At 39.0% G+C, this 27,952-nt stretch overlaps 1 protein-coding gene across 1 annotated transcript in view; it reads right to left on the bottom strand.

Annotated features, from left to right (window-relative positions):
• Window positions 1–27,952, bottom strand: part of CNTNAP4 (contactin associated protein family member 4) — a 253,985-nt gene that overhangs the window by 150,847 nt on the left and 75,186 nt on the right. The window contains exon 3 of the mRNA XM_043599720.1: window positions 25,920–26,113. Coding sequence (XP_043455655.1) covers window positions 25,920–26,113 — 194 coding nt within the window. The remainder of the gene's footprint in view (window positions 1–25,919; window positions 26,114–27,952) is intronic.

Below are 27,952 nucleotides of genomic sequence, written 5' to 3'. Positions count from 1 at the left end.
CTCCATAATCACATAAGCCAATACATGATAGTACATCTATACAGAGAGAGAGAGATGCTTATATAAAACTGGCTCTTTTTCTCTGGAGAACCACTAATACAGGTTTTGGTACCAGGAGTAGGCCTACAGGGATAATCTTGGTTTCAAGTCACACCCTAGGCTTTTGATATGGGCTGCCCTTGGTAATGCATTGATGAGAAGCCCCGATGACTGCTTAGAACACGTAGAGTCTTTTAGTCATGATTATTTACGATAGAGAGTTGAGCTCCAGTCCATGAACACAGCCTCTGCCATGAAGGCCTAATGAAGGAAGGAACGCTGGGCTTCTCGTAGAGAAGTAACCACACACCGAGTTTTTAAGGAGGAAGCAAGAGTCCTGACAGAAGGATACAGTCCAGACCCTGGCCTTCAGAGCATGGTCCAGCCCAATAGGTCTCAAGCGCAGTGATGGAAAAGAACTTGATGGCTTTAAACGATTAGCTCTAACGGATAAGGTAGGACCAGTGTAGCAAGAAATGTGAATAACCCACCATATGCCTGGGGCCTTTGCTTCCACGTACGTCTTGCTAAACCAGCTTCTAGCACCGCACATTCGTCTGTGTGCTTTGTATGTCTCCCAGGGAGGAAGGGTGAGTCCTCAACTAATGAGTGAACAGAGACAGTGGATAGTTTGCCCGTTGGATGGAGGACACCGAGCCATGACAGGCACTGGCTCCTAGAATTCCTGCTGGGATGAAGCCCCAGTTCAAACTGCTCTTTTAGTAGTTGCCTTCCCTTCTCAGTCTCTACTTCCCATTCTCCTATATTGTTTCTTGGGATCGCCTTCCAAATAAATAAGCTGAACTCCAATTCTGGAGGGGGAACCCAGGCTAAAAGACCTTAGTTCGGGCAGGCATACTAGAAAGAAGAATTAGAATACTGAGCACAGGACAGGTGACCGTGCTGAGGCAACGAGGCTCCCACACACGGGTCTGGAAGGAAGAGGAGCTGTCAGCACTGCCATGGAAAGAACTCCCGCGACGCTGATCTTAGTTTCAGAGGTAAACACAAACACAAAACAGGCTGAATGGCTGGATGGCACACATGTGTACGTGTGCATACACATGTGTTAGGACACACACTCACGTCCAGGTGGCCTAAATGACACCATTTGCACTACCTGAGCGCGCGCACGCACACAGAAAGCTTTATTCTGTTCAGTCATTTCCTAACGGTTGAGCCTCTCTAGTATCTAGCCAGATTCATTTTCTACCCACCAGTAAAAACATTTTTGTGCACGCTCAAATTGTTATATACTAAACAGCGCTCTTTACATTATATCACTATGTAATATTTTGGTTTAGATACATGTGTATAATAGTCATTACATACATGTAATTTACTATTTAAAAAGTCATTTTCCTTCTTTTTTCTAGAATACACACAGGCGTATTTATCAAATAGTACAGTCTGAAGCACAAAACGAACGATCCTACTCTAGCAGCAGAGGATGCTGGGACAGACGTGCAGTTTGGTGTCAGATACTGACTACCCACTTTGTATGACTTGGCAAGGTTATTTAATCCCTCTGATTTCAGTTTCCGTGTATGTAAAGTGTCAATAAATGGTATTTCTGTGAATGTAGGTTTCAAAGAGAAACACAGAGATACATATTAAATGTTTAAAACATCTGGCACAGGACAGGCAATAAATCAATAGATAAATATTTGCACATCACAGGAAGTGATATTATTACACCAGAGATACTATCACAACTCATAGTATTACACATGAAAGAACTTTGAGTATCTCGTTTGTCCTTATCCTTGGTGTTTGTTTTACCTTGTGTGGACTAACAAATACATGAAGATTCCAGAACCAGATTGTCTCCTTCATTTGTTTCAAATCCGTTCAATCAATAGTCTACGACATGTACATTTCTCAATGTTTCAGAGCCACTTCATCACTGCCCTCAAATAAGAACGAGTGGTGGTTTGCTGTGTAGGGGAAAGTATGTCTTTCCGCTTCAATTATTATACCAACGTTTAAAAACTGCTGACTTCCTAGGAGAGCAAATTCCTGGCAGTACACAATGCTGCTGCCTTTCTGAGGATGGATGAAATCAACAGCAATACTCTAACGAACTCTCCGGGTAAATGTCTCAGGAATGTTCCTGACACCATAAGGTGCTGACTTAGCTAAGTCTACACGGTGGGAATGTGTAAAGTAATTGCTACCCACCTACATTTGAGGGTAATTTTTATGCAACCTCTCAAGTCACTAACTGATAATAAAATATAAACCCTTTCACTCTGGGACAAAATAGACTCCCAAGCACATCTTAATGACTTATATGACTAATGCATAGTTTTGAGTTTCAGTAAAATTAATACATTTTTAAATGAAATATTTTCACTAGCCTAGAACACAAGGCAAGAGGGGGATATATCCTACTATGTTTACATAGTAATAAATGGCATCCTCAACAGTAACAATAGTTTTACATTTACTGAGTTCCGCCTATGTATTAGGTCACAGAAATAAGTACTCTGGGGGTGCCTGGTTGGCTTGGTCAGTTAGGTACCCACCTTGATTTTGGCTCAGGTCATGATCTCATGGTCATGAGTTTGAGCCCCACAGCAGGCTCAAAGTGGAGTTCAGAGCCTCCTTGGGATTCTCTCTCTCTCTCTCTCTCTCTCTCTCTCTCTCTCTCTCTCTCTCCCTCTCTCGCTGTCCCTCCCCTGCCTGTGTTTGCATGCTCTCTCTCTCTCTCAAAATAAATAAACTTAAAAAAAAAAGAAAGAAAGACGTACTCTGTGTCATCCTATTTCATTCTCTTGACAACATAATCATCCTTACCTAAACCTCTATTAAATCATATTGGCTGACAATAGGTAATCAAAATTTTGTCCGTGTTCAGTGGTTTTTAAAACAACATTAATTTTCATTACTTCTTTGCTAGATTAATTCTGAACATTAATTCTCAAGTTTCAGAGGGCAATTTCTTTCTTTCTTTCCTTCTTTTTTTTTTTCGAGTATTGTGAGGTTGATCTTCTCATATTTTACCCAAAGCCTGATTACAAAATTTTAGAAATAAAGAGGTATTATTTAGCACATGATTTATAAATACATAAAACTATAATTTCTCTCACACTTGAAAATGACACAACAGTGAGATAACAAAATCAATTATTTTGGCCAGAAAGCAAGATAGAGTATTGGTTCCAAAGGATTTACAAAATCAATCAATCAATTTCATGAAGAGCTCCCAAACGATTCAGTGAGATTTGAGGGCTGCGAATGAACTTCTCAGCAAATATCAGTTCCAGCCCTCACCATGAGGTTTGACATTGTTACCTAAATATTCACTGTGGGGTCTTAGAGGCTTTTCAAACGTGTGATGTCACTTGTTAGACTAGAAATGCCATTTGCTGAGTGTATTACTTTTCTGTGGCCTGGCTGGGTAACAAATTGTCAAATATTTCATGGCTTAAAATACAAATATATTACCTGACAGTTCTGGAGGGCAGAAATAGGACACAGGTGTCACTGGGCAAGAAGCAAGGTGCAAGCAGGGCCACGTTCCTTGTTGGGGGCACCAGGAGACACTCCATTTCCCTGCCTTTTCCAGTTTCTAGAGCCCTTCTACATTCCTTGACTCACGGACCCCTTCCTCTATCTTCAAAGCCAGCAACAGCGGATTGAGTCATTTTCACATTGTATAATCCTGGCCTCCTTCCTCAGCCATACCTCATGTTATATCTCTTTTTCTGCCTCATTCTTTGATTTTTAAGGCCCCTTGTGATAACACTGGGCTAACCTATACAAAGCCAGGTAATCTTCCCTTCTACAACCAGCTGATTACCAGCTTTCATTCCATCTGCAACACTAAATCTCCTCCTCATGGAATATTCATTCACAGGTCCTAAGATTTAGGATGTGGACATCTTTGGAGGGCCATTCTGCTTACCATGGTAGGATATATTTATTAGCTGGTACACATTAATTTATGTTTTCTAAATATTTCCTGAGCACCCATTATGTTTCCAACACCAAGTCAGGCTCTGCAAAATTAATGTAAACAAGACAGACATGATCTTTATCTTTGGACCTTGCATTTTGATTTTTAGTCTTATTAATTCCTAACTGACAGCAAACACAGATTGAAATATTTTTTTAAGTGTAGCGCAGAGAAGGCAAAAGGCAATTTGCAAGAGACAAAAATATGCTCACTTCATAATTTTGCCTGAAGCTGGTTGTGTAAACATAATAAAAGTTATAGAAAGAGTGAACCAGAGCTAGTGACCTATTTTACAGTTTTTAGACAGACAGTAAATTAAAGCCTATCCTCATTATTCAAAGATTTCTGTATGTGTAAATTCATCGACTCACCAAAATTTACTTGTAATCCCATAATCAATATCCATGGTGCTTTTGTGGCCATCTGTGAACATGCACAGAGGCAAAAATTTGGGTTGGCCAGGGTGCAAGTTGCCAATGAAGTTCAAACAAGACAACATTCCACTTTCCTGCTCCAACTCTCATAACCGTAAACCAAGTGTCTTTTTCATGGTCTACTTAGTGTCACAATTTTGCATTTTTATACTTTTGTTGGCGATTTTGCTGTTTAAAATATCAACTAAGCATTAGTGTCAAAGTACCATCTTCTAAAGTGCAGGGAGGCTGGGATGTGCCTCATGGAGAAAATACTGTGACAGATAAAGCTTTGCCTAGGCCTGACTTATAGTACTGTTGGCCGTGTGTTCAGTGCTAATGAGTCAACAGTACATATTAAATAAAGTGTCTTTAAACAGAAACACACAAAAAATAAGTTATGTGTTGACTGATTGATGAAAATGTGGCCAGAGGCTGGCAGAAACCTAACCCTGTATTACTCCCAGGAGCGCAGCTCAGTATTTGCGAATTCCACATTTATGAAGACTTCACAAAACACAACAGTCACGAATAATGATAATTAACTATATTTATTGTACGGCTCTTACTGTTTTAAGTAGACTAGAAGAATCTGGAGTAGGAATCAAGGCAAATCAACAAAAAGCATTATAATGTCATAAAAAATGATCTTTAATAAAAGATTCATAACTATGCTTCTAACACCTAAGTTTCAAATGCTACAAATTGTGCCTGTCAGGTGTCAGAATAATCCACATGTGCATGTTCACTGTATTTATGCCTTAGACTATTTTTCTTTAAAAATATTGTAGCTAGTTGAATAGTGACTATAAATGAAATCACTGATTTTTAAGCATTTTAAATGCACACTTCGAATGTAACTCATGTATTAAACTATATGTTTTCCCTGTGGTTCCTATTTTCTAATTTTACCTTATATTAGTTATTTTAGGAGGAAAAAACAGCCTAACTATGACTTATATGCTGATTAATCATAATCAAAGAAAACTATTTGAAAATGTGTTACCATGTATGCTTTTATATTTTTGAAATTATTTTTCAGGGCCTAGACAAATGTAGATGATTTTGAGGTTATGATGAAGCCTGGCTGGCATGACCACTTCCATCACTATCCATGAGTGTCCCTGTAAGAGGTGAAGGAATCTACCTCATTGTGAAGACACCAGGAAGTTCAATCTCACGGGGGGCTGGGAAAGCGAAAAGCAAGTCAGTCAAAACCAGAGCTACGTGGCCCATGGGTTCGAGTGTCACTTAGCCTGAGATGTGGGGCTGGAGAAGGAAGAGAAGACCCACCCCCTTATTTCCCTTCTTTTCTCCATTTCTCTCCTTTTTCTTCTCTGTCAGATCTGCCTTTCCTTCCTTTTCTCTATTTTGTGGTAGCAGCAAACTTTGGTCTCCTCCTTCCCCACTCCCGACACAAACGCTCCTTTATCAAGAACTGGCCTCACTTGGGCCTGGACCACCTCCTTTCAACTGAGGCAAACGAATTCGCATTAATCTTGATACTTGATTTAACTTGGTCCTAAAGGTGTTCCTCATTGCTGGCTTTACTGCAAGGAAAATTATGTTGTGCAAGAATAGAAACTTGACTATGAAAAATCTAAAGAGGGGAAAACTTATATCTGGCATTAAAAATTTTATGGTCATTTTCAAATATATACCCAAGTAGGGAGAAGAGAACAATAAAAACACATATATCTGATTTTAAAAATTGCTAACTCGGGGCACCTGGGTGGCTCAGTTGGTTAAATGTCTAACTTGGGCTCAGGTCATCATCTCACGGTCCATGAGTTGGAGCCCCGCGTTGGGCTCTGTGCTGACAGCTCAGAGCCTAGAGGCTGCTTCAGATTCTGTGTCTCCCTCTCTCTCTCTCTGCCCCTCCCTTGCTTGCTCTCTGTCTCCCTCTCTCTCAAAATCAAACATAAAAATTTTAAAACAATAAAAAATTGCTAACTCATGGCCAATTTTATTTCACCTATACGCACGCCCCCTCCTTTCCTACAAGATTACTTTAAATTCAGTCTCAGACATCCTGACGACTGAGATGTATGTGATTTCATACATAAATATCTCAAAATAGATCTTTAAAGGATAAGGATTCCTTTTGAAACAAAACTGCAATTTAATGTTAACATCTAAAATACTGACAATAGTTCTGTAATATCACCAGCGTCCTGAGATGACCGCTTATCTTTGGAAAGTGGCTGTGTTCATGCACTATTGTTCCAACCAGAATACCAAAAATTTCCACAAGTTAAATTTGGTGATGTTTCTCTTAAGTGTCTTTTTACCTATAAGTCACCTCCCTTTCATTTTCTTCCAGTTTGTGTAGTGAAAAGTCCCTCACCATTTGTCTTATTGTTTCCCACAGTTTGCTGACTGCCTCTCTGTGGTGTGTCAAATACGTCCCTTTGTTGCGCTCTAGCTTATAGACCCGGAGGTAGATTTTGAGACTTGATTTGACTTGGGTTGGACTTTTCAGCAAGAATTACTCAAAGAACACACTGTATACATCTATCAGGAGTGGTGTTACACCCGGTTGCCTCTCTTTTTATAATGTTAGCGATCAGTACGTTATCTCATTAGCGGTTAAAAAATGGTGATATTCTGATTCTATCATCCCTTTCTCAAAACCTTTTCTAAAAAATCTAAATAAAATACTTCTGTGAAAAGAAACTTCCTCTCAACGAATATTTGGTTACCCTCTGATGCAATTTAATCAGAAAAAGTAGAAAATACTTCATTTTTTTTTATGAACTGATGTTCAGACTAATGAGTTAATTCCCTAGCATCTTCCACTGATGGTGAATAAGGAAATTTTCATATTATTAATTCATAAATGTTTAACTGACTTGGTGTTTTAACCCATTTCTAGTATTCTTATAAATGTTCTAATTGTTTCGTTTTGGCCAGTGAAATCCTTTCTGAGTTGGTTTCTGGGTCTTTTTCACATGACTCCAAGTGTCTGATTAAAACCTAGTATTCTGGCATAAGATATCTATACCACATATATTTTGTGTATTTCACACCCCAGATCTGGATTCAGCCATTCTCCATAGGGAGTCCTTGATCCCCTCAGAGTAAGTGGTATTTGGGGTCTAGGTACCTGAGGTCTGGGGGTATTTGGATAAAGGGGTATTTGGAGTTCAGGACTGTAGGAGATTTACTTAACCTCTTCAAATTTTAGATTTCTTTTTATATTGAAATTATGATTTCTAATGATACTAATAAAATCACTTAACTATTTTATCAGGATTAGTTTTAGAATCACAATACATACTAATATATACATTAGTAAATATATGTATACATTTCTGTTCCCTTTATTTAAATAGATGGCAGTAGACCATGCCCACTTTCTTCACCTTGTCTTTGTCAAGGTTATCAAACAAATGTGAGGGGCAGGAGTAAGCCACATGTTCATCTTTTTAAATGGTCATCACCCTTGAAGAATTTTCCAGATGAAAGCGATAATCCTATGAAGGAAGGGGAACAGTCCAGGATACCCTACAGCAAAGTTTGGGGCCTTTCCCAGCCTAGCTCCTCACATATCATTGGCCACCTGCCTTCTCCTTCCACTAGAATGATGTCAGAATTATTATCATGACATCTCATGGAGGCAGCTATACAGCTCTCAGAGTCTCTGCTAGGAAAGGACTTGGGTGGGGAGACAGGGAGATTACTGCGTCTTGTGTCATGTGTCAGCTCTGGGGAATCTCTCCAAAGGGATTCCAGTGGCCTCTGTGTTGATGCCCCTAGGGACTGCTGGCATCTGGAGAATGTCAACTTAAAAAAAAAAGTTTCCTTCATTAAAATTGTTAGATTTTAAAAGTCAGCCCATCTGATGAAATGCATTTTGGGAAAGAAAGTGTTGAAAGTACTGATTAACTTCGGTTTTAGGACAAAGGAACTGTGGGTAAATGATAATGGGTGATAGAGAAAAGAGGTTCTAAGGTATGGAGAAAAACTTTGCAGTTGTAGAGCACATTTACAGAGGAGAGTAACAGAAGACAAGGTCCAGGGCAGTCAGTAGTTAATAACAGTATAGTAACAGTTATAATAGCAGACATCTAACTTAAAGTAACTGAGTTCATGACAGATCATAATTTTTCCTTAGCATTCTAAGGGGCACATATTGATGCTTGTGGTGTGGAAGAAGCATCCTATATATATGACTTCCTGAGCACTCATTGGCTCTATCCTTGGTAACTGCTACATCATCAGAACCTTTAAATATTTATGCATGGCTCAAGTACATGTTGTTATTTTCCAAGTAATGCCTACTGGTAAGAAAACAGCTTTTCAACTATATAGTAGTATCTCCAGTTACAAATAAGCAATTGATGAATATTTTCAAAAAAAAAAAAAAGACATCTCCTAATCACATTTAGTTTCAAGCTCATTTCTTGGGCTTGAGTCATTTCTTGCTTCTTGAGTCATCTTATTGTTATACTTTGCTTGAGTCTATTCACAAAATCATGAGCTTTTAAAAAACAGGCGGACAGCAGAAAAAAAATAGAGAATAAAATATAAGCCCATCATGTCCCTTTAAAATATAATAGCACTGATTTCAAAGTAATCTTGCAATCTGAAGGAAACATGAACTTAGTTTAAAATGTTCTTTTTCATCAGTGAGACCAAGACCAATTATGTGATACAGAGAGGTGCGGAGTTTGACAGCAAAAACAAATCCTGGTCCTGTAGGCTTATGCCAGAAACAGTACGATTCCCTCAGCAAGCATAAATATCACCACCCACAATCCCACCAGTTTTCCACACTACATGCCACAAGCCCTCTAGATATTATTTCTTATTCAAATTAAAATAAATTATAGTGTATATCTAGTCCTAAATGCATTGGGTCATTTTGAACACATTTTCCAGCAGAATATAATGGACCTAGAATGTCTTGAGATACTGCAGTAAACCTGAGTTTCAGCTGATACAGTATTTTTCTCAAAAAATATGTAGAACATTCACCACGTAACTCTGACTCCCTACATCAAGTATTTGACTGAATATCATTGAGCTAGACAGACAAATACACTCATAGTCAAGGACTTCATACCCTGAGGTCATCAAGATGTACACCATTATATAGATGTTAAGCATATCTTTTTAAATCTGAACTTATGCACAGAGAAATCCTTCACATGTCATTAACCCAAATACAGTACAGGAGGTCAGAATATTACACATCCATGAATCAATTTAGAGAAAAGATGAGGACCACCGTCCTGGTCAGAACCAGCTAAGATCAGTCAGTAGTGATTGAAACTGATATGTGTGCACGTAACTACTAAATCAGCAGCAGAATATCAGAAGTCACTCAAAAGATGACGCCACCGCTTGGTTAATCTCCAGTTCTATTGGGAGGAAAAGCATGACTAATAGATGTATCTCACCTGAATGATAAAACAGCATCTGAGTAATTAGAGTGTGACCTCTGGCTGCAATCTACAAGGTATAATGGCAATAATAAGACGAAATCAGTGAGAGGAAGAGTAGCATATTTTGGAGTTAACTCAGCTAAAAGCAGAAATGGAAAAAGACAGAAAGTAAAACCAATGCAACTCCAAACTCCAAAGACAGTTGAAAAGATAAAATGGATTTTACAAATTAAATTTTTAAAGGAAAAGAAAATTAGAATGACAACTAGTGGAAGAAAACCATCTCACCTCTACACTGTAGTGAAGTGAAGTAAGGTGTCAGTGCTCCTGTTGATTTCATTTTCTTTCAGGATATGTCAAGTTCCCTGGAATACCTTCCACAGTCACTTGCAAAAATCATGATCCTCTTACATTCTTTTCTCCTATTTCCCATGTCTTTCTGTAAATTGGAGTGATTTAAGGACCAGAAAGTAGGGCTTGGATTTAATTAGATCCTATAATAGCTGTGGTACATTGCAGAGTGAAAGGCATCTGTGATGGCTAATTTTATATGTCAACTTTTCTTGGCTAAGGGTTGGATGCCCAGATAGCTGGTAAAACATGATTTCTGGGTGTGTCTGTGAGGGTGTTTCCGAAAGAGATTCACGTGTCCCATGACATCCAAATTAGCACTTTGGGATCTAATGTGAAGTTTACATACTTTTCCCAAAATCTCTACGTCCATGGGGTCAGTATTTTTATAGGTCTCCTAGCAATTTCATATAATTTTTCCTTCTTCCTCATGAAAATAAGCCAACAAAAGAAAAAGAAAAAAAGAGAGGAAACACTATCCTCTCTTTTTTATGAATATCAGCAGGGAATAGCAAATCCTGCCCCCTCGGCTCGGGTGCTCCCCAAACAACAGGTCACCTCATGTCCATGGCAATCTCTCTGCTTCTGTATCCTTTGGACGCTCTATAAAACATCCTGGACGTGGACCGCCTTCGTCTGCTCCTCTTTAAACATTTTCCTGCCCATATCTTGGTCCTTAATCATTTCTTATGATTGCACCACTTTTAAAATGGTAAGTGCTTATATTCTACTCTTTGATCGTAGGCCGCCAGATATTTCTTTTTCTCCCATTCTTATTTGCTGTTTAGCCCCAATAACTCCACTGTTCCTTTGACATCTTCCATCTCTGTGATGATTTTCTGTGTCAACTTGACTAGGTCACAGTGCTTAGACATTGGGTCAAACGATATTCTAGATGTCTCCGTGAAGGTATTTTTTTATTAGACTAACATTTAAATCGGTAGACTTCTGAATAAAGCAGATTACTCTCCAGATGTGGGTGGGCCTCATCCAATCAGTGGAAGGCCTGAGTAGAAAAATGCCTGATTTCCCCGGAAGAGGGGATTGTGGCAGCAGACCCCTTGGAACGCAAACTGCAATTCTTTTGTGGGTCCTCTAGCTTTCCAGTCTACCTTGCAGATTTTGGACTCGTCAAACCTCCACAATCATATAAGCCAATTCCTTAAAATAAATCTATGTACATCCTGTTGGTTCCATTTCTCTGGAGAACCCCGACTAATACAGTCTTTTGCCAGGGCCCCCTCGACTTCACCTCCTCCTTCTTATGGTGCTAACTCTCTACTGCCCTTCCTCTATGCTTTTGCCAGCCCACAGTGTCCTTGTCCTGCTGTCCTCCACCACAGTTATGCCTGCACATTGCAACCCTGCATCAAACTAAGAATCTACGCTCTCTGCTCCTGCACATGCGTGGTACCACAGGTGCCCGTTTGCGGTCTCCAGCCTAAGCTGCGCTCTCAGAGCCATGGGGAGGTTCTTTTCTGGGTCGGCACCCTGAAAATTCAGTGTTTGTCTACACATGTATCCAAGGGGGGTGGATTTTATGGGGAAAAGGGGACCGGACAGAACAATTTCTAATTTAGAGAAGTTTCAGTATTTATCTGTCATCTTTGACATGCAGATTTTTTTTAATTGAGATGTTTTATTTATTTTTGAGAGAGAGAGAGAGAGGCACAGGGTGCAAGCAGGGGAGGGGGAGAGAGAGAGGAAGTCACAGAATCCGAAGCTTAACCAAAGCATCCGGATGCTTAACCGACTGAGCCACCCAGGCACCCCAACATGCAGATTTTCAAGGAGAGTATAAACATCACTGTGAACTTCATTAATCCATGCATTTATTCTAATCTAAGGGTAGAAAATCTATTTCCAAAGTGACATCGTGAAAAAAAAAATTTTTTTTTACCTCTTTTTATTTCAGAGTGTAAAGATGGAACCTCTATTACCATAATAGCTTTGCAGCTCTTGGGACACTCTTCTGCAACTTTCCACCAACTTGCTAAAATAAATACAAGTTTTTCCTGAAACTGCTATTCCCCAGCCCACCCCCAACTCATGATGACTCTGACATATTGTAATAAAGCCATTGCTCCCTGAGGATCTCTTTGCACTGCTCCAGCAATTTTTGTCTTCTCTCTCTCTTATTGAAAAAGAACCCTATTATTAAGTACTTAAAATGTTCAAGATTCCAAAGAGAAGACAACCTTTCGGTATGAGAGATTAATAATAACAATAAGAAATACAGAATGGGAGATAGGCGTTCACAGCCAAATAAAAATTTCATTTGCAGAATACAAATCAAATATGATTTCTTTTGAGCTGCATCTCTCTGATTTATAGACACAGCTCTGTGGAATATTTCCTAGTATTTTTGCTTCCTCTGTTCTCCTTTTCATACTCACAGCTACTTCTGCACAAATGCCCTAACATTTGAATCTTTTCTAAAGCATGACTCTTCTAAATTGGCCAAAGGATTATTCTTTGTGAATGCTTCTGAAAGTAGTTAGATGCGGATAATTATATACAAAGACAATCTTAGGCAATGAGGTATAACTCCTAAAGGCAATTGGGAATATGGATGGATAAAGACATTTGGTTCAAGTTCTGATTCTTATGACTAAGAGTTTTTCTTCTACATATTCATGCAGAATATTATATGGATGCCTCATCTCAGTACATACACATACCTCTGCCTTGTCAACCGGCAGACACATCACCAGATTTTTGTACTTTGGACCTTAAGTAATCACAAAAGCGTTTCCTTTTACTATCATGGTATTATTCATATGTATTCCAAACCACATTAGCAAAAAAAAAAAAAAAAGCATGGTTTCTATCTCCTAGAAATTCACAGCCTTAATTAAGAAATGGTATGCATTTTAGCCAGTAGCATTTGGGTATTTATTTGTAGTGAGTGTATAATTTGGAATAAAGGAAAATGTGTAAGTACAGTGAAAGAGAATGAAAAATACATGAATGCGTTTGAAATCCAGTCGATTAAGGTTATACAAACCATGCAAAGTAATCCATAAGGACTCCGTGGAAATGACACTATCACAGATGTCATTCGAAACAAGACCCTGGTGATGAGTTAGTGAACACAGGAAAAGTGATAGGGCAGGAGGGACCAGAAAGTAAGTGGTTAGAAGGCCCCAAGTTGGAGGGGATGAACTGAAGCATATTTGGCAAGCGTGCCTGAGATAAATGAAGAGCATACCCACAAGAGAAGTGTGAGAGCACAAGGCACCCTGGTGAATGTCCTAAGAGCAATCACTGAGTGGGGGAGTCCGGAGGTGTGGTTCATCCTACCCAAGGGAGCGGTCAATGAAACGAACCAGGTTTGGGTTGGACAGGCCCTCAGGCCTGTCAGCCAAGCAAAACATTTCAGTAAAATAGAGTGGCATGCTGATTTTTGTACACCAAATGCATGGAGTTACCCCATCCCGGAGGCAACAACAAATGTGTATTAATCCACATATATGCCCTTCTACCTAGTCCTCTGCAGCAAGCCTTGGCCTTTACCTGCACAACGTTTGCTGATGAACAGAGCAACGCTAACTCTCCCACACTGACAGCACTGAAAGCAAACCTACACCTTGAACTACAATACATATGTTGAGAAACAAAAAAGGATTAAATCCACAGTCTATTAAAGTTAGCATCATTCTACCGCCTGAGAGCAGATTATGTGTAAAATATGACCCTAAACCAAGGATCTGAATATTCACCACGGATTCCCTTCTCTTGGTATGTCGCGATACTGCTCTTTGCTAGCTTTGTGTACTTACCAATATAAGGAAGGAAGAGAGCTCAATGTAAAACTTTATAAAAGTTCTAACTACTCACATGAACTTAGGTCGGAACTTAGGATCTTAAATCTCAGTTTCTTCGGCATCAAAATATTATTGATCTACTTTCTTTATGGGTCGATGGGGAAGCATGCAATTTTGCAGCTGGAAGGGAATGAGACAGCACTCAGTTAAGTACCTGGATTCTACCTGCACCCTCGTTCTGTAAGGACACAAAAAGCAGCACACTGAGGTGAGTTGTCCTTAGGGCTGTGCTGGTCATCTGCTTGTTTCACTTAGAACCACGTATCACCCTTTCCCTGCTCTGTTCTGAGGCATGCGAGGGCTGAGTGATGCTGACTGAGAATTGTAGGCTCCTGGTTTAGCAAGCTTCCAGCCCAGAGCTGGGGAGAGGTGGGCAGGTGAAGGGCAGGGAGGGGCCAGGATACTTCTCCCCACTCTTGCTCTGCCTGGGCAGCTTCTTGGTAGTGGCTGAGTCTTTTTTTCACAAGGCTCCTACTCCCAAAGGACACCCTTGCTTCTCCAATCCTCTACTGGGAAGCCGCTGCCAGGATTCTAGCACTAATAGACAACGTCAGCCTCTAAGCTCTGGAGGCATGACCTTCTCATTTTTTCCCTCCGGCCCTTGGCGTTACAGCATCTTCCTGCTGTCACTAAGCTCTGAGTCGTCTCACCGCCTCACGTTTGGCTGATCAGCTTTTCCGTCACCTGTAACCAATTTCCTCTGACGACTGTGCAGTTTCAGGGGCCTGGAGTGATTCTGGTTTTTCTGACTGGGCACTGACTCAGAGATCAATTTAGCATCAGAACTCAAGTATTTTTTAATCTGTAATAACATGATCAAAGACTAATGACGTGCACGTCAGACTGCCACCCACCCATTAGACAAATATATTTTTTAGACCACTACTAAAATAAGCATTAACAAATATCATATGATGCTACAGACTGATAACTCACGTAGGCTTTAGAGTATCATTAAATATTATAGCATTATACAACAAGTAGGAAATAGTCACTGTTTTTCTTAAAAATTTGATAATTGAATTATTTCCTACCTGTTCTCCTCTATTTGTTCTCCTTTGTTTCTTCCACATCCAGATTACTTTGCCCTATTTGAAACCTCATATAAATCTAATCTTTACCTGTGCTTCCATAAATAAATATTCCATCCATCACCCACCCCCCCCATCTCTTCCTCTTCAGTCCCTAAGATTCACTCTTTAGCATCAAATGTCTGCTCACTTTCAAAATTTCACATCAGTTTTGGAACCCACTCCAGAAATGGTAGTATATTCTTGCATCATCTGTTTTTGATGGCCATAAGTTATTCCATTGGGTGGAGGTGCTATAATTTATTTAAGCGAGTGATATACGGCTGCTGGGTTCAATCAATATCATTTTGCTGCTGCAGACAACGTTGCAGTGAATATTCTTGCATACATTTCAAATGTACAATGCAAGTGAGCTTGCAGGATTAACCCCTAGAGTTTGGGCTACTTTTTGGTGCAGATTATATACCTGGATAGATTTAAAGCATTAGGCAACACTGTTTTGGACTCCCTATGGCAATGTTTTCTGTGTTTTAAATCATTTGGGTTCTCCTTCAAAATGCTGATTTCATACACATAATATTTTGACCTGTAACATAGGGGATATAGAAGCCAGGTTCCTGAGGAGCAAAATCTTGCCCCATTTAGCTGTGTGGCCTTGGGAAAGTAACCTTCGCATCTCTGTTTGCGTATACACAAACTGGGCATTATCAGAGTTCCTAACTCACTGGATTGTGAAGAATAACTGAATAAATATATAATGCACACAGAATAATGCCTGGAGTATTTCTTTTTATTTGAGCAAATAATCCCTCCACTCTTTTATTTATAGACCTTAACTTATATTATTTACAAACCTATCGACAGAAGATTCTGGGCCATAATAAGTGTTCATCCTTCTCGCTTTTTAGATGCTTTTCTTTAAAATCAATTTTTAGCTTCCTCTTGTGTTAAACAGTAGTACCCATAATACCACAGTTTTCATACCGTAGTTAAAATTTTGTAAGAAGAGTCATCATATTAAATGTGTAACTATTAAAACTAAAGAAGACATTACTTTGTTACACAAAACAACTTGGCAAATTATGTCCAAAGAACACTGTAGTTCCAACATTCTCATTTATTCAAGTCTTTTAGGGAATGCTACCTGACACCTATTTTTTTTTAAATATATGAAATTTATTGTCAAATTGGTTTCCATACAACACCCAGTGTTCATCCCAACAGGTGCCCTCCTCAGTACCCATCACCCACCTTCTCCTCCCTCCCACCCCCCATCAGCCCTCAGTTTGTTCTCAGTTTTTAAGAGTCTCTTATGCTTTGGCTCTCTCCCACTCTAACCTCTTTTTATTTCCTTCCCCTCCCCCATGGGTTCCTGTTAAGTTTCTTAGGATCCACGTAAGAGTGAACACATTTGATATCTGTCTTTCTCTGTATGGCTTATTTCACTTAGCATAACACTCTCCAATTCCATCCACATTGCTACAAAGGGCCATATTGCATTCTTTCTCCTTGCCACGTAGTACTCCATTGTGTATATAAACCACACTGACACCTGTTTTAATGCGCATGTCTTCAATAATGAATGAGGTGGTAGACGCTTACACATACTTACATATCATCCTTTCCTTTCTAGGCAGTGTCTGTTTATATTTTGCTTCCTTTTTAAAAAAAATAAAGCTTTATTTTTTATTATTAATTTTCAAGAGTATTTTGTACCTGTGCTAATAGAATCTTCGGAGATAATGGGCATGTTCTATAACTGCACCAATACAGTAACCAATGGCTTCATCTAGCTAGCTATTCAGCACTTAAAATGTGGCTAGCGTGACTGAGAAACTTTATTTTTATTTTCTTTCATTTTAGTTAATTGAGTTTTAAATTTAAATAGCACTAGATAGCTAGTGGCTACCATATTAGACCATCTTTCTCATTAGAAGGACTGAGTTAACATCTGGTTTATAGCTCTTTTTACCTAGCATTGATCTTTAGCCAAATCCTTCTTGCAACATATACTCGAGGAATGCACAGGAGTTTACTGGATCTAAGATACATCGGCATCCTGCTGATTATGCGTTGTACTGAACTAAGAACCTATACTTGGTTGTCAAGTGTGTTTATGGAGTAATCCAATGGTTCCCACACTTTGCAGCAAATTGGAATCGCCTGGTACTATTTCTTTAAAATCCCAATACCTGGTTTCCATCCCAAATACTATTTGATTGCCATGGATGCTACCTGGGTATCAGAATTCAAATAAGCTGCAACATTTGGGAACGACAGACATCACCTGTAATCAGTGAGTAATGTGGGAGTGATGAGATGCAGGCACGCTGAAACAAAAAGCGGGTTGGCAGGTATCTCGGAGGAGTTATGTCATTGGCAAGGTATGAAAGCTGAAGGTGCCCTGAAGCTGATGGCTTTCCTGATCTGTGGTGGTCACACCCACTCAGCCTTGCCCATCGTGACCACGTTTATCCCAATTCAAGTCGTGGGGATATTTAGAAGCTGTTCAGTGTAACTAAGCATCCATTATGCTGTTGCTGTGCACACTGTGATACTGCCTGCCCTGTATCCCTTTTTTAAAATATGAAATTGTCAAATTGGTTTCCATACAACACCCAGTGCTCATCCCAACAGGTGCCCTCTGCAGTACCCCTCACCCACCCTCCCCTCCCTCCCACCCCCCCAACAACCCTCAGTTTGTTCTCAGTTTTTAAGAGTCTCTTATGTTTTGGCTTTTTAAATCTAAGTAAACTTGCAGGTGAATGAAGTCCATTCAGTCATTGTCAATCTGAATATCAATCTCAACCCCAGGACCACTGCTGCTGGTGAATCAAAGTGGGCACTGCCATCATAGAGGCTACAAATATTTTTCAATTTATACTCTTCCTTTTAATATTGTTTATGTTATTTTTTCATGCAGCTCTCTAAATATTATCTCATTTTTCATCATCTCCTCAATGGCACCTGGGTTTGGTTCTCTTGCTTAGAAAGACATGTGCCTTCCAATATTATTGTGTTATCTATCCATCATCTTGTGTTTTCTTCTATTACTTTTTTCTATGTCTGTTTTATTATTATTTAGAGAGAGTGTGTGAGCAGGGGAACACAGGGAAAGAGAGAGATTCCCAAGCAGACTCCATGCTCATTGGGAGGCCTAACGTGGGGCTCGATCTCAGGATCATGACCTGAGCCAAAATATAGAGTTAGATGTTCAAACAACTGAGCCACCCAAGAGCCCCTGTATTATTTTTAAATATTCAATTCATCTAGAATCCATTTTGATATAAAAATGTTACTTATTTTTCTAGAAACTATAGCTTACTAAGTTCCATTATTGACTATATACATTTCCTCACATATTTTCTTTTTTTTTCAATATATGAAATTTATTGTCAAATTGGTTTCCATACAACACCAAGTGTTCATCCCAACAGGTGCCCTCCTCAATACCCATCACCCACCCTCCCCTCCCTCCCACCCCCCATCAGCCCTCAGTTTGTTCTCAGTTTTTAAGAATCTCTTATGCTTTGGCTCTCTCCCACTCTAACCTCTCTTTTTTTTTCCTTCCCCTCCCCCATGGGTTTCTGTTAAGTTTCTCAGGATCCACATAAGAGTGAAACCATATGGTATCTGTCTTTCTCTGTATGGCTTATTTCACTTAGCCTCACACTCTCCAGTTCCATCCACATTGCTACAAAGGGCCATATTTCGTTCTTTCTCTTTGCCATGTAGTAGTCCATTGCGTATATAAACCACAATTTCTTTCTCCATTCATCAGTTGATGGACATTTAGGCTCTTTCCATAATTTGGCTCTTGTTGAGAGTGCTGCTATAAACATTGGGGTCCAAGTGCCCCTATGCATCAGTACTCCTGTATCCCTTGGGTAAACTCCTAGCAGTCCTCACATATTTTCAATGCTACGTGTATCTTAGGCAAATCCCTAAATGGTATTTGGACTTAGTAATGGATGCTCTCTTTTATTCTTTCACTATGTTTTCATGTGCCAGTATCAACATGTTTTAATTAACATACATTTATAAAATTTTTCTAACATGTAGGTTCTCCTTACTACTGTTATTTTGCTAACTTATGTATTTGTTCATACTTTTTATACATGAAATTCAGAATGATTTCATTTTTATGAGTTATTTTAGGTAGAATGAGTAGCTTGTGATACTATTTTCCACTTCAAAACAGATATGACTTGCCATTTAATCAAGTCTTCTTTTATATCCTTCAGTAATATTCTAAATATTATTTTTATATATCCTGTAGATTTTTCTAAGTTTTACCTTGATATTTATTCATTTTTGGTTCTAGTTTAAGTGGAGTATGTATTCCTTTTGTATTGTCTATGCAGTTATTTATAAGTGGGAAGATAAATTACTGATTTAAAAAATTAATTTTGTTGTTAGGCACATTACTGAGTTACCATCTTAAAAAAAATAGTAAAATAATTCTCTTAGATTTTTAAACATTATATTGTATCAGTGCCAAATCTTGTCACCTCCTTTCTAGCTTTATATATTTTTCTATCTCTTTCTCTGATCAAAACATGCCTATAAGTTCGGAACTTAAAAAACCAAAAATTAGGAAAGAGAGCCTAATGCATCGGTTTACAGAGAGACCTAGATGCCTAGGTCTTAACAACAAAAGAGACATTTCAAAAGGACAGACTTGTTCCAAGAGAGAACTCCAAATGTAGTCTCCGGAGGCTGGAACTAGAAAAGCCGGAAGTAGACATCTACGACATCAGATCACAGCGATGGCAAGAAAGAATGGAGAAAAGGGGGTCATGTTGTTATCACTGAACTGTGACATGGTAGAATGTGAGACGCAAGTTGGAAAGTGTCTTTAACACATGTTATTCCCTGGTTGATGATTTGAGAACGATCCTGAGTGTGAGTGTGCCCTCTGAGGAGGGCACCAATTCCAATCTCCTGTTAACTCTAATCACTCTGTTCAAATAATTTTTACTTTGCTTGCTTAGAGGCAGATCATTTTGAAGAATGTGAAACAACATTACCATTTGTCTCATATCACTGTTTATGTGTACTTGAAATGCATGGGAGTTCCCATATATGTATTTTGTGCATCACATATTGATACAAAGTTCCCATATATATGCGTGTCCAAAGAAGTTTATGAGAAGGGACTCACAGAGCACATTAGAGAACGAGCACGGATGCACGGAGGTGAAAGAAACCACACTACATGATAGAGAAGGTGCCTAGCAAACTAACTGTTCAGACCCATGACTGAAGCCACATTAAAAACCCAGATGCAGCCACCTTTAAGCATGCACTACTAGGTTAATCATTTTCAAAAGGGTGAAGAAGTCATGATTAAATAGAAATACATCAAGAGATTTCCTGACGATACAAATAATAGCAACTTCCATTAAAAATGTCTTTTTGGCATCGGAGTAGAGGCCATCCAGAAAGACAGATGCAGCTTAAGGCCTTCTCTAGGCCTCTGTCCAAGTACTGAGGCAAGTCTTGCGATGCATTAAACCTGATGGTTTGACAGGTTGACATACACGGCATTAGTACTGTTGTGCTTTGAAACCCCACAAATGATTTTTGCAGGTTTAAGTTGCTAGAATAAGGGCTCGACAGAGGGGAAGGACGAGGAAAGATGTGCCTTGCATGGCATGGAGTCCAGCAAGCTTATAGCACCCCTCCCGCTTGTATTCCTGCCTCCTGAGGTTTTCTATTAAACTCCCCTGGCCACATGTTTATTTGATTTGAAACAAATGCATGTTAACATCTTTGCAGGTAGTGTTTCTGCACTGTGTGGCTTTGAGAGTTGACGACTCAATCATTCACAGTGATAATGGTGTGAATATTCTGGGACAGGTGATACTTCTACCTAATTGACTATGTTACTATGTCACAGGGGCTCTGTGTTTTTCACAAAACAAACCCAGAACCATGACATTAAACACTTCTAAGTAAAAAACAAGGGGCGCCTGAGTGGCTCAGTCGGGTAAGCATCTGATCTCCGCTCAGAGCATGATCTCACTGTTCGTGAGTCTAAGCTCCACATCAGGCTCTCTGCTGTCAACACGGAGTCTGCTTTGGTCCCTGTCTCCCTCTCTCTGCCCCTCCCCAGCTCATGCTTTCTCTCTGTCTCAAAAATAAATAAAACATCAAAAAAATTTTTAATAAGAAAAAAGTAAGAAAAATAAGAAACAAAATAAAACTACTCTAACTTTAGAAATACGCTAAAGGTTTTTGTTTGTTTGTTTGGAAAACCAGGTACAAATGACATCCATAAAAAAACAAAAAGCAAACTATTCTGTGTATAACAATCATATTTACCTAAACAATTCATAAAATTGGTACCATTCCCACTCCTTGCCTGTATAGTCTGGAGTGTCAAAGAATCTTGGGCATGTATCAGGGACCATTTGGATAATTTAGCTATAAAGTTCCTGCACATGTTTATCTATTTAAAATAGTTTCTAAGATGTTACTTTCATGATATCTTAGCAATTGTCCTTAAATGAGCAGAAATTACACCTTACATTCACTTTTTCAATCACTTACAATAAAACTGGCTGAAAAGTCCTTTGATCATAGATGTTGAGGGATTTTATTTTATCTTCATTTTGAGAGGAACCATTTTAGTGGCTTGCATTTTCTAATTTTGTGAAATATTTACATGCCAAGTACTAGAGTAGTTTCTATAAATTACATTTATGGGCCTGGACTATAAATTTTTTTCTAAAGAAATGTTTTAATATGTGATTTTACAAAATATCATCTATCTGTCAAGTTTACAGTTCTATCAAATATGTGCATGACCTGTAGAGACAATAAATACTTCATCTTTCTTTTTAAAGATTATTTGTAAGAAGCATCAGGGCCTTTTATTAAACCTTTCAGGTATATAGAGCCATTGTTCTCTCCAGCGCTCGAGGTGGGATCAAATGAAGGGAGAATGAAGATCCTCAATGCAGCATTTCAATCCATGTTGATGGGTTTTATTTTATTTGTTTCTAAACTTACAACAATTGTCTCTTCTTCCTTTTTCCATCACATACTTGTATAATGGCTTATATCTTCCCTAACCCTCTTTCATAGATTTATTTCTATCATCTGGGGCAGAATGTGAAGCTCTTAAATAAAATGGGCATTTTTTGTACAGTCTGTATATAACTCAGAATACCTTTTTTAAAAATGGGCCAAAAAATGCCAAATAAAGAAAACGACCCTGGAAAATCTATATTTGTAAAACACAGGAGTGGGTTAAAGTCCTTACTATGTACATCAATTAAAAATTGTACTTTGGCTAAAAAACAATCCAGGTTGAAGTGATCTGTGTTATTCCAGGTGAAATGGCAAGAACTAGGCATAATTCACCACGTTGCATTCTTCCTGCTTTGGCAGTTGTAGATTCACGGAGACGGAGCCTCCCTCGGAGAGGTACCTGCGTAACTAGGGGCAGGAGAGAACTCAGCAGCCTACCTGGGACGAGCAGGCATCAGGAGGATGTGCGTGGTATGGGATGTGGGTGGTTTCACCTACATCATAACTTCGGTGGAGTCATAGTACCTGTTGCACCAAGTCTTAATTTTGATCTTGACACTCAAAGTCATCCATCAGTTTTCTTTACCATATCCAAAAGTATCATTCAGACCTTCCTGACCTTGACAGTCCATTCTGACCAGTAGATTTCCTGGTTATTTTGTGGGAAACTGTACCTCTGGATATCGCCGAAGTCCATGCTGTTGTCTACTCTTTTCCAGCTACGTGGGATAGCTTCCTTAATCCTTCCATAATCTAAGTTTTGAAGCTTTTTCTTCAACACCCAGGTGAGCCCAGCTGTTTTGACAAAGTCAATCTACAATGATCTGCGTATTCCACTAATTTCCAAATCTCTAGAATTCTGTACCCCATGTTTGCATGCTTCTCTGAATCATTTTTTGCTTTGTTCTGATGTATTTTATCTCTTGATGACATTAACATGAGCTCTTTTAATACCTCTCAGATTTTTTTTTTCTTTACAAAGTTAGACCCAGAATAGGAGATCAATGTCTTCAAATCCATTCATTCATTGATTTTTTTTTCTGTAATAACCTCAACAAAAGCGATATACCACAATGGGTACTAAATGCTGGAAATGCAGATGAAAAAGATAAACCCTCTCCCATAAAAAGTTCAAAACTTATAGGGGGTAAAGAAATGCGCATCCTAACTCTAGGTATATTAAACTGGTAAAACATAAATGCACTAAAAGACATAACTGATTCTAGGAGGAAGCGGTCACTACAATAAAATGCATTTTTTATTCATTTATTCATTCCCTCATTCATTCATTCATTCATTCATTCATTCATTCAACAAACATTTAGCATTTGCCTGCAACAAGCTAGGAACTCTTAAGATCTAGGATGCCGAGGGGTGCCTGGGTGGCTCAACTGGTTAAATGTCAGACCTTTGATACTGGCTCAGGTGATAATCTCACCGTGGTGAGATTGAGCCCCATGTCAGGCTCCACACTGAGCATGGAGCCTGCTTGGGATTCTCTCTCTCCCTCTCTCTCTCTGCCCCTTCTCCCCCTCTCAAAATAAATCAACATTAAAAAAAAAGATTTGGGGCACCTGGGTGGTTCAGTCGGTTAAGCGTCCAACTTTGGCTCGGGTCATGATCTCACAGTCCGTGAGTTCGAGCCCCGCGTCGGGCTCGGTGCTGACAGCTCGGAGCCTGGAGCCTGCTTTGGATTCTGTGTCTCCCTCTCTCTCTGCCCCTCCCCTGTTCGTGCTCTCTCTCTCTGTCTCCCCAAAATAAATAAAGATTGAAAAATTTTAAAAATGAATAAACAAACAAACAAATAAATAAATAAATAATGAAAAAAAGATTTGGATGCTGAGATGACAGGTTGGAAGGTACAGCCTCTATTTTCAGGATGTTCACACTCAAAAGAGGAAGAGAATGAATAAACAAACAAATCAAAGCACAGCATAAAAAATAATATTACCTTGGCAAGTAATTATGATAGATGTCATCTGTCTTTACATTGATTAGTTTGGATTGGTTAAGGATATCATTATGCCTCTATTTCACCCTGAGAACCTCACCTTTTTTTTTTTTTAATTTTTTTAATGCTTATTTTTGAGAGAGAGAGAGACAGACAGACAGGCAGATAGAGACAGAGTGTGAGCAGGAGAGGAGCAGAGAGAAGGAGACACAGAATCGGAAGCAGGCTCCAGGCTCTGAGCTCAGCTGTCAGCACAGAGCCAGATGCGGGGCTCGAACCCATGGAATGTGAGATCATGACCTGAGCTGAAGTTGGACGCCCAACCGACGGAGCCACCCAGGCACCCCTGAGAACCTCACCTGAACAAGAGTAAGCAAAGGAAGGCAAGTGGTGTGGTCTAAGTTTGACTTGCCCCAAAACTGAATTACGGAGAAATAATTTTCATGGTTGATGTATCATCTTAAGAAATGTCAACAACGTACATTTTACTTAACACATCTATATGTTAGCATGAATTAACCTCTACTTATCTAGTTTAAAACCCAATGCTTAATTGAGAAAAAGAGTAAAGGATAATCCAAACACCTAGTTAAAATAAATACCTCATTAAGCTTTCATTGTTATTGGTTCATAATTACTGTTTATTTTATCCCTACTTTGAATGGTTCTCATGAAATTAATTCAACCGTAATATCCAGTTTTTCTTGCTCTTCTACGCTTCAGCCTGCTTAGGATTTTAAGGCAGCTTTTCTTAAAAATGCTTATAGGCAACTTCTTCCAGCCCAACTGTTGTTCTCTCTAGAGAAAGAGCAGGGTTACTTCTTCTCAATTCAATTTACATCAATAAACACGCATTGAATGGCCACCAAATGCTTCAGAGACACAAAGGTGAGTAAATCGCAGTCCATTTCTTCAATGAGTTGATAATGTATGACTGAGTTCTAGGAACTTTCAAAAGAGAGGCAATTGACTGATCAAAGAAAATTATCATTATGTGCCCAAATAGGCTTCTAAATTATCTGTGTGCTAAGAATGATGCTTCATTAAGTTACTCATTTTCTCTGGTTCCAGCAGCTCAGCCAGAGGAAAAGAAAAAAAAAGAAAGTTCTTTGACTGCAGCACGTTGTCCCTGGTCCACATAAGATCCAAACCAATACCCTTGTCCTAGCAAAGAAGTCCTTTCTTCACCACCAAGCAAACAGCCTGTAGCTTCCTTCTTCCACCAGGTGTTTATATGTGATCAGCCAACTACAAATACCACCCGCCATATTGCAAACTGCCTCCTTGTCAGTCTCTCTTAAGGAGCCATGCCCCTGCCAATAACATGCAGCGTTTTACACACTTACACACTTTTAAAAGACTAGAGAATGGTTTATATACAAATCATATATATATGTTTATATATACAAAACATATATGTTTTATATACAAAAACATATATATATGTTTATATCATATATAATACTCCAAATATTATATATACCAACCTCCAAATACTAGAGAGAGAAGGAGATGTTCAGAAATCTCAGAGGCATCAGAGAAAATAAAAGGAAAAAATTCTGTCAACCAACCTTAAATGAAGACCATGCAAAAACCACTAGGTTATTGGATAAAACTTAAAAACAAATGATAGGTTTTATTTATTTCTTAGACTTCCACACTAGGTAGTGGACAAGTAAGATTTTTTTTCAGTTTCTGGGGTCCCTGAGATAAGTTCACTCACCTTTAGTATTTTCAAAAGTTATACCATGAAACAGAATAGAAAATGAATATTAATTCATTTTTCCTTGAAAAATGCTTTCTAAGTAATTCCCAAGATTCTGTTTCTCAACTTAGTTTAAGAGATTCGTAAACAACACACAGGGATGACTCTGCTTCTTTTCCCTGAGAGACTATGCATTCTGTTAAAGAAACATACCCAGATGCTGTCTTCTTGTCGATATTGTTTCCAGTTCCTGCCACTATCACTGAACATCAGGAGGTAGCTGGTCACCCAGTTGGAGCTCCCATATCCCCCTTGGGTGGCCACAGCGGTGATCTCCATTCTCTCTCCAAGGTCAATCTGCAACCACTGGTATTTGTTTGACACAAGTGGAGACCAGCCACCAGCTCCTTTTATGAAAATAGAAACAGAAGACAACAGGAAGAAGATTAGTTAAAAATCTGTTATTGGATAGAAATGCCAGTAAGACTGTATTCCTGTATGGAATTTAATAAAGTCAAATTTCCAAAATATGAAACTTCTCATAATTGTAGAATAATATAGAAAAACAAGAATTTAGTATAAATGGATGAAGCCTGTGTTAATTATGTTCATTTCTAGGTGTTGTAACTCCCAACACGGGGTAGAACTGAGATTCTACTGAACGTTCAAAGTGCTTAATTTGATAAGTGGACATTCGTGTCTACACTTGGAACTAGGAGGGTTACTGCCCACACACATGATTAGGTGATGGTTCGACCTTCAATCATAGTTCACACTGTGGCATAGAGAAAGAAGTATAGCATAAAGCCTGAAAATACAGGTGGTCAAAAAGGATAGTCCCTATCCTCACTGTGTTTATGGGTTTATAGGAGGGACAGACATTGAAAAGCATGCTTGAAACACAAATGTTAATGGTGAGGCATGTGCAGGAAACAATAATACAACGGATGATGGAGGAGAGTTCTATCCACTAGAAAGTTGGAGCTGGCTGGCAACAGTGTAGGAGAGGCCCTTAAATTTTCAGGAATTTTGCAAGCTGACTGCCGAATATAGCCACTTTTGCAACGGACCATGGTTGGAGTATTTAAACCACAGAAACTGGCAAACTCTACAGATCAGCACCCATTCCCACCCCAACCAATTCACCAACACACCACTGGTTCTATCCTGGCCGGGTGGGGAGGTGGGGTAAGGGGGGGAGGTAAGAGGTGGGGGAGGGGCAGTCAGGGAAAAGGTCCTAGAGTAAGGTGTGCTTGAGCATTCAAGAGTGAAAAATAGGAACCTATTGTATATTCAAGGAAGTGTGGGTAGAGCCGAACTTATTGTGTTTCCTTTTACTCACTGCACACCAGAATATTAGAGATGTGACTACTGGATGTCTTGTTAAGATGTTTCATTCTTCCAGTTAATACAAAAAAGCCTTATTTGGGGACTTTACTTATTTTAAGTAATATTCACATTGATAATTATGTAAGTAATACGTAATCATTGTAAAAGGCATGAAACAGGGTTTAACGCATTCTTAAATCCATAATCATCTAATACTCAGTATCTTTTAAAATGTAACATCTAATATATAACACCCCAAGTAAGAATATTAGCACATGTTTTCTTTCCCACATTCTTTTGTCACCACCTTGAGGCTGTAAGCCCAACAAGGGAAGGGGGCAGATTATGGATATAATCAGCTGCTCATGAAAGAGGGCAGACCATCCTCTACGTAAGGCTCAAAACTGAGTCAATACAGTATATTAAAAAGGAATTATGTGACAACAACATCCTATCCTGATGCTATAATGCTAACTCCTACTGGTATTAGGGTATGATTACCAAGTTATTCGCTACATTGTCTTTAGAATGAGACTTTTTTTTTTCAAATTTCCTTTTTTTCTTGGAAGAAGTCATTGTTCAAAAATGTCTTCCATTCCACATCTCTCTCTTTTTCATCCAAAATGTTATACATACAGTAATTTTGGTTGGCTTGTTTTTACTTTTAATTTTCTCTGTATTTGCCCTTGAAGAACCTGTGGTTTGGGCCAGTAACCTGGATGGGTGGAGTTCTGTCGGCCACCAATACCATCTAGTACGTTTAGGTTAGAGAAGAATACTCTCATATTTTGAGCAAGAGGGTTTGTTGGCAGACACATGCTCTGGCTGCATTTCTGGTGTCTTGGTGTCACTTCTCCAGCACAGCTCTGCTGTCCACAAGGGGCACCTCTTACTCTTGCAGCCTGTTATCTAGAAGG

The sequence above is a fragment of the Prionailurus bengalensis genome, chromosome E2 (assembly GCF_016509475.1).
Source record: "Prionailurus bengalensis isolate Pbe53 chromosome E2, Fcat_Pben_1.1_paternal_pri, whole genome shotgun sequence".
NCBI classification, from domain to species: Eukaryota; Metazoa; Chordata; class Mammalia; order Carnivora; family Felidae; genus Prionailurus; species Prionailurus bengalensis.
Note: the sequence above shows the minus strand (reverse complement) of the source record. Positions and strands in the feature narration are given on the sequence as shown.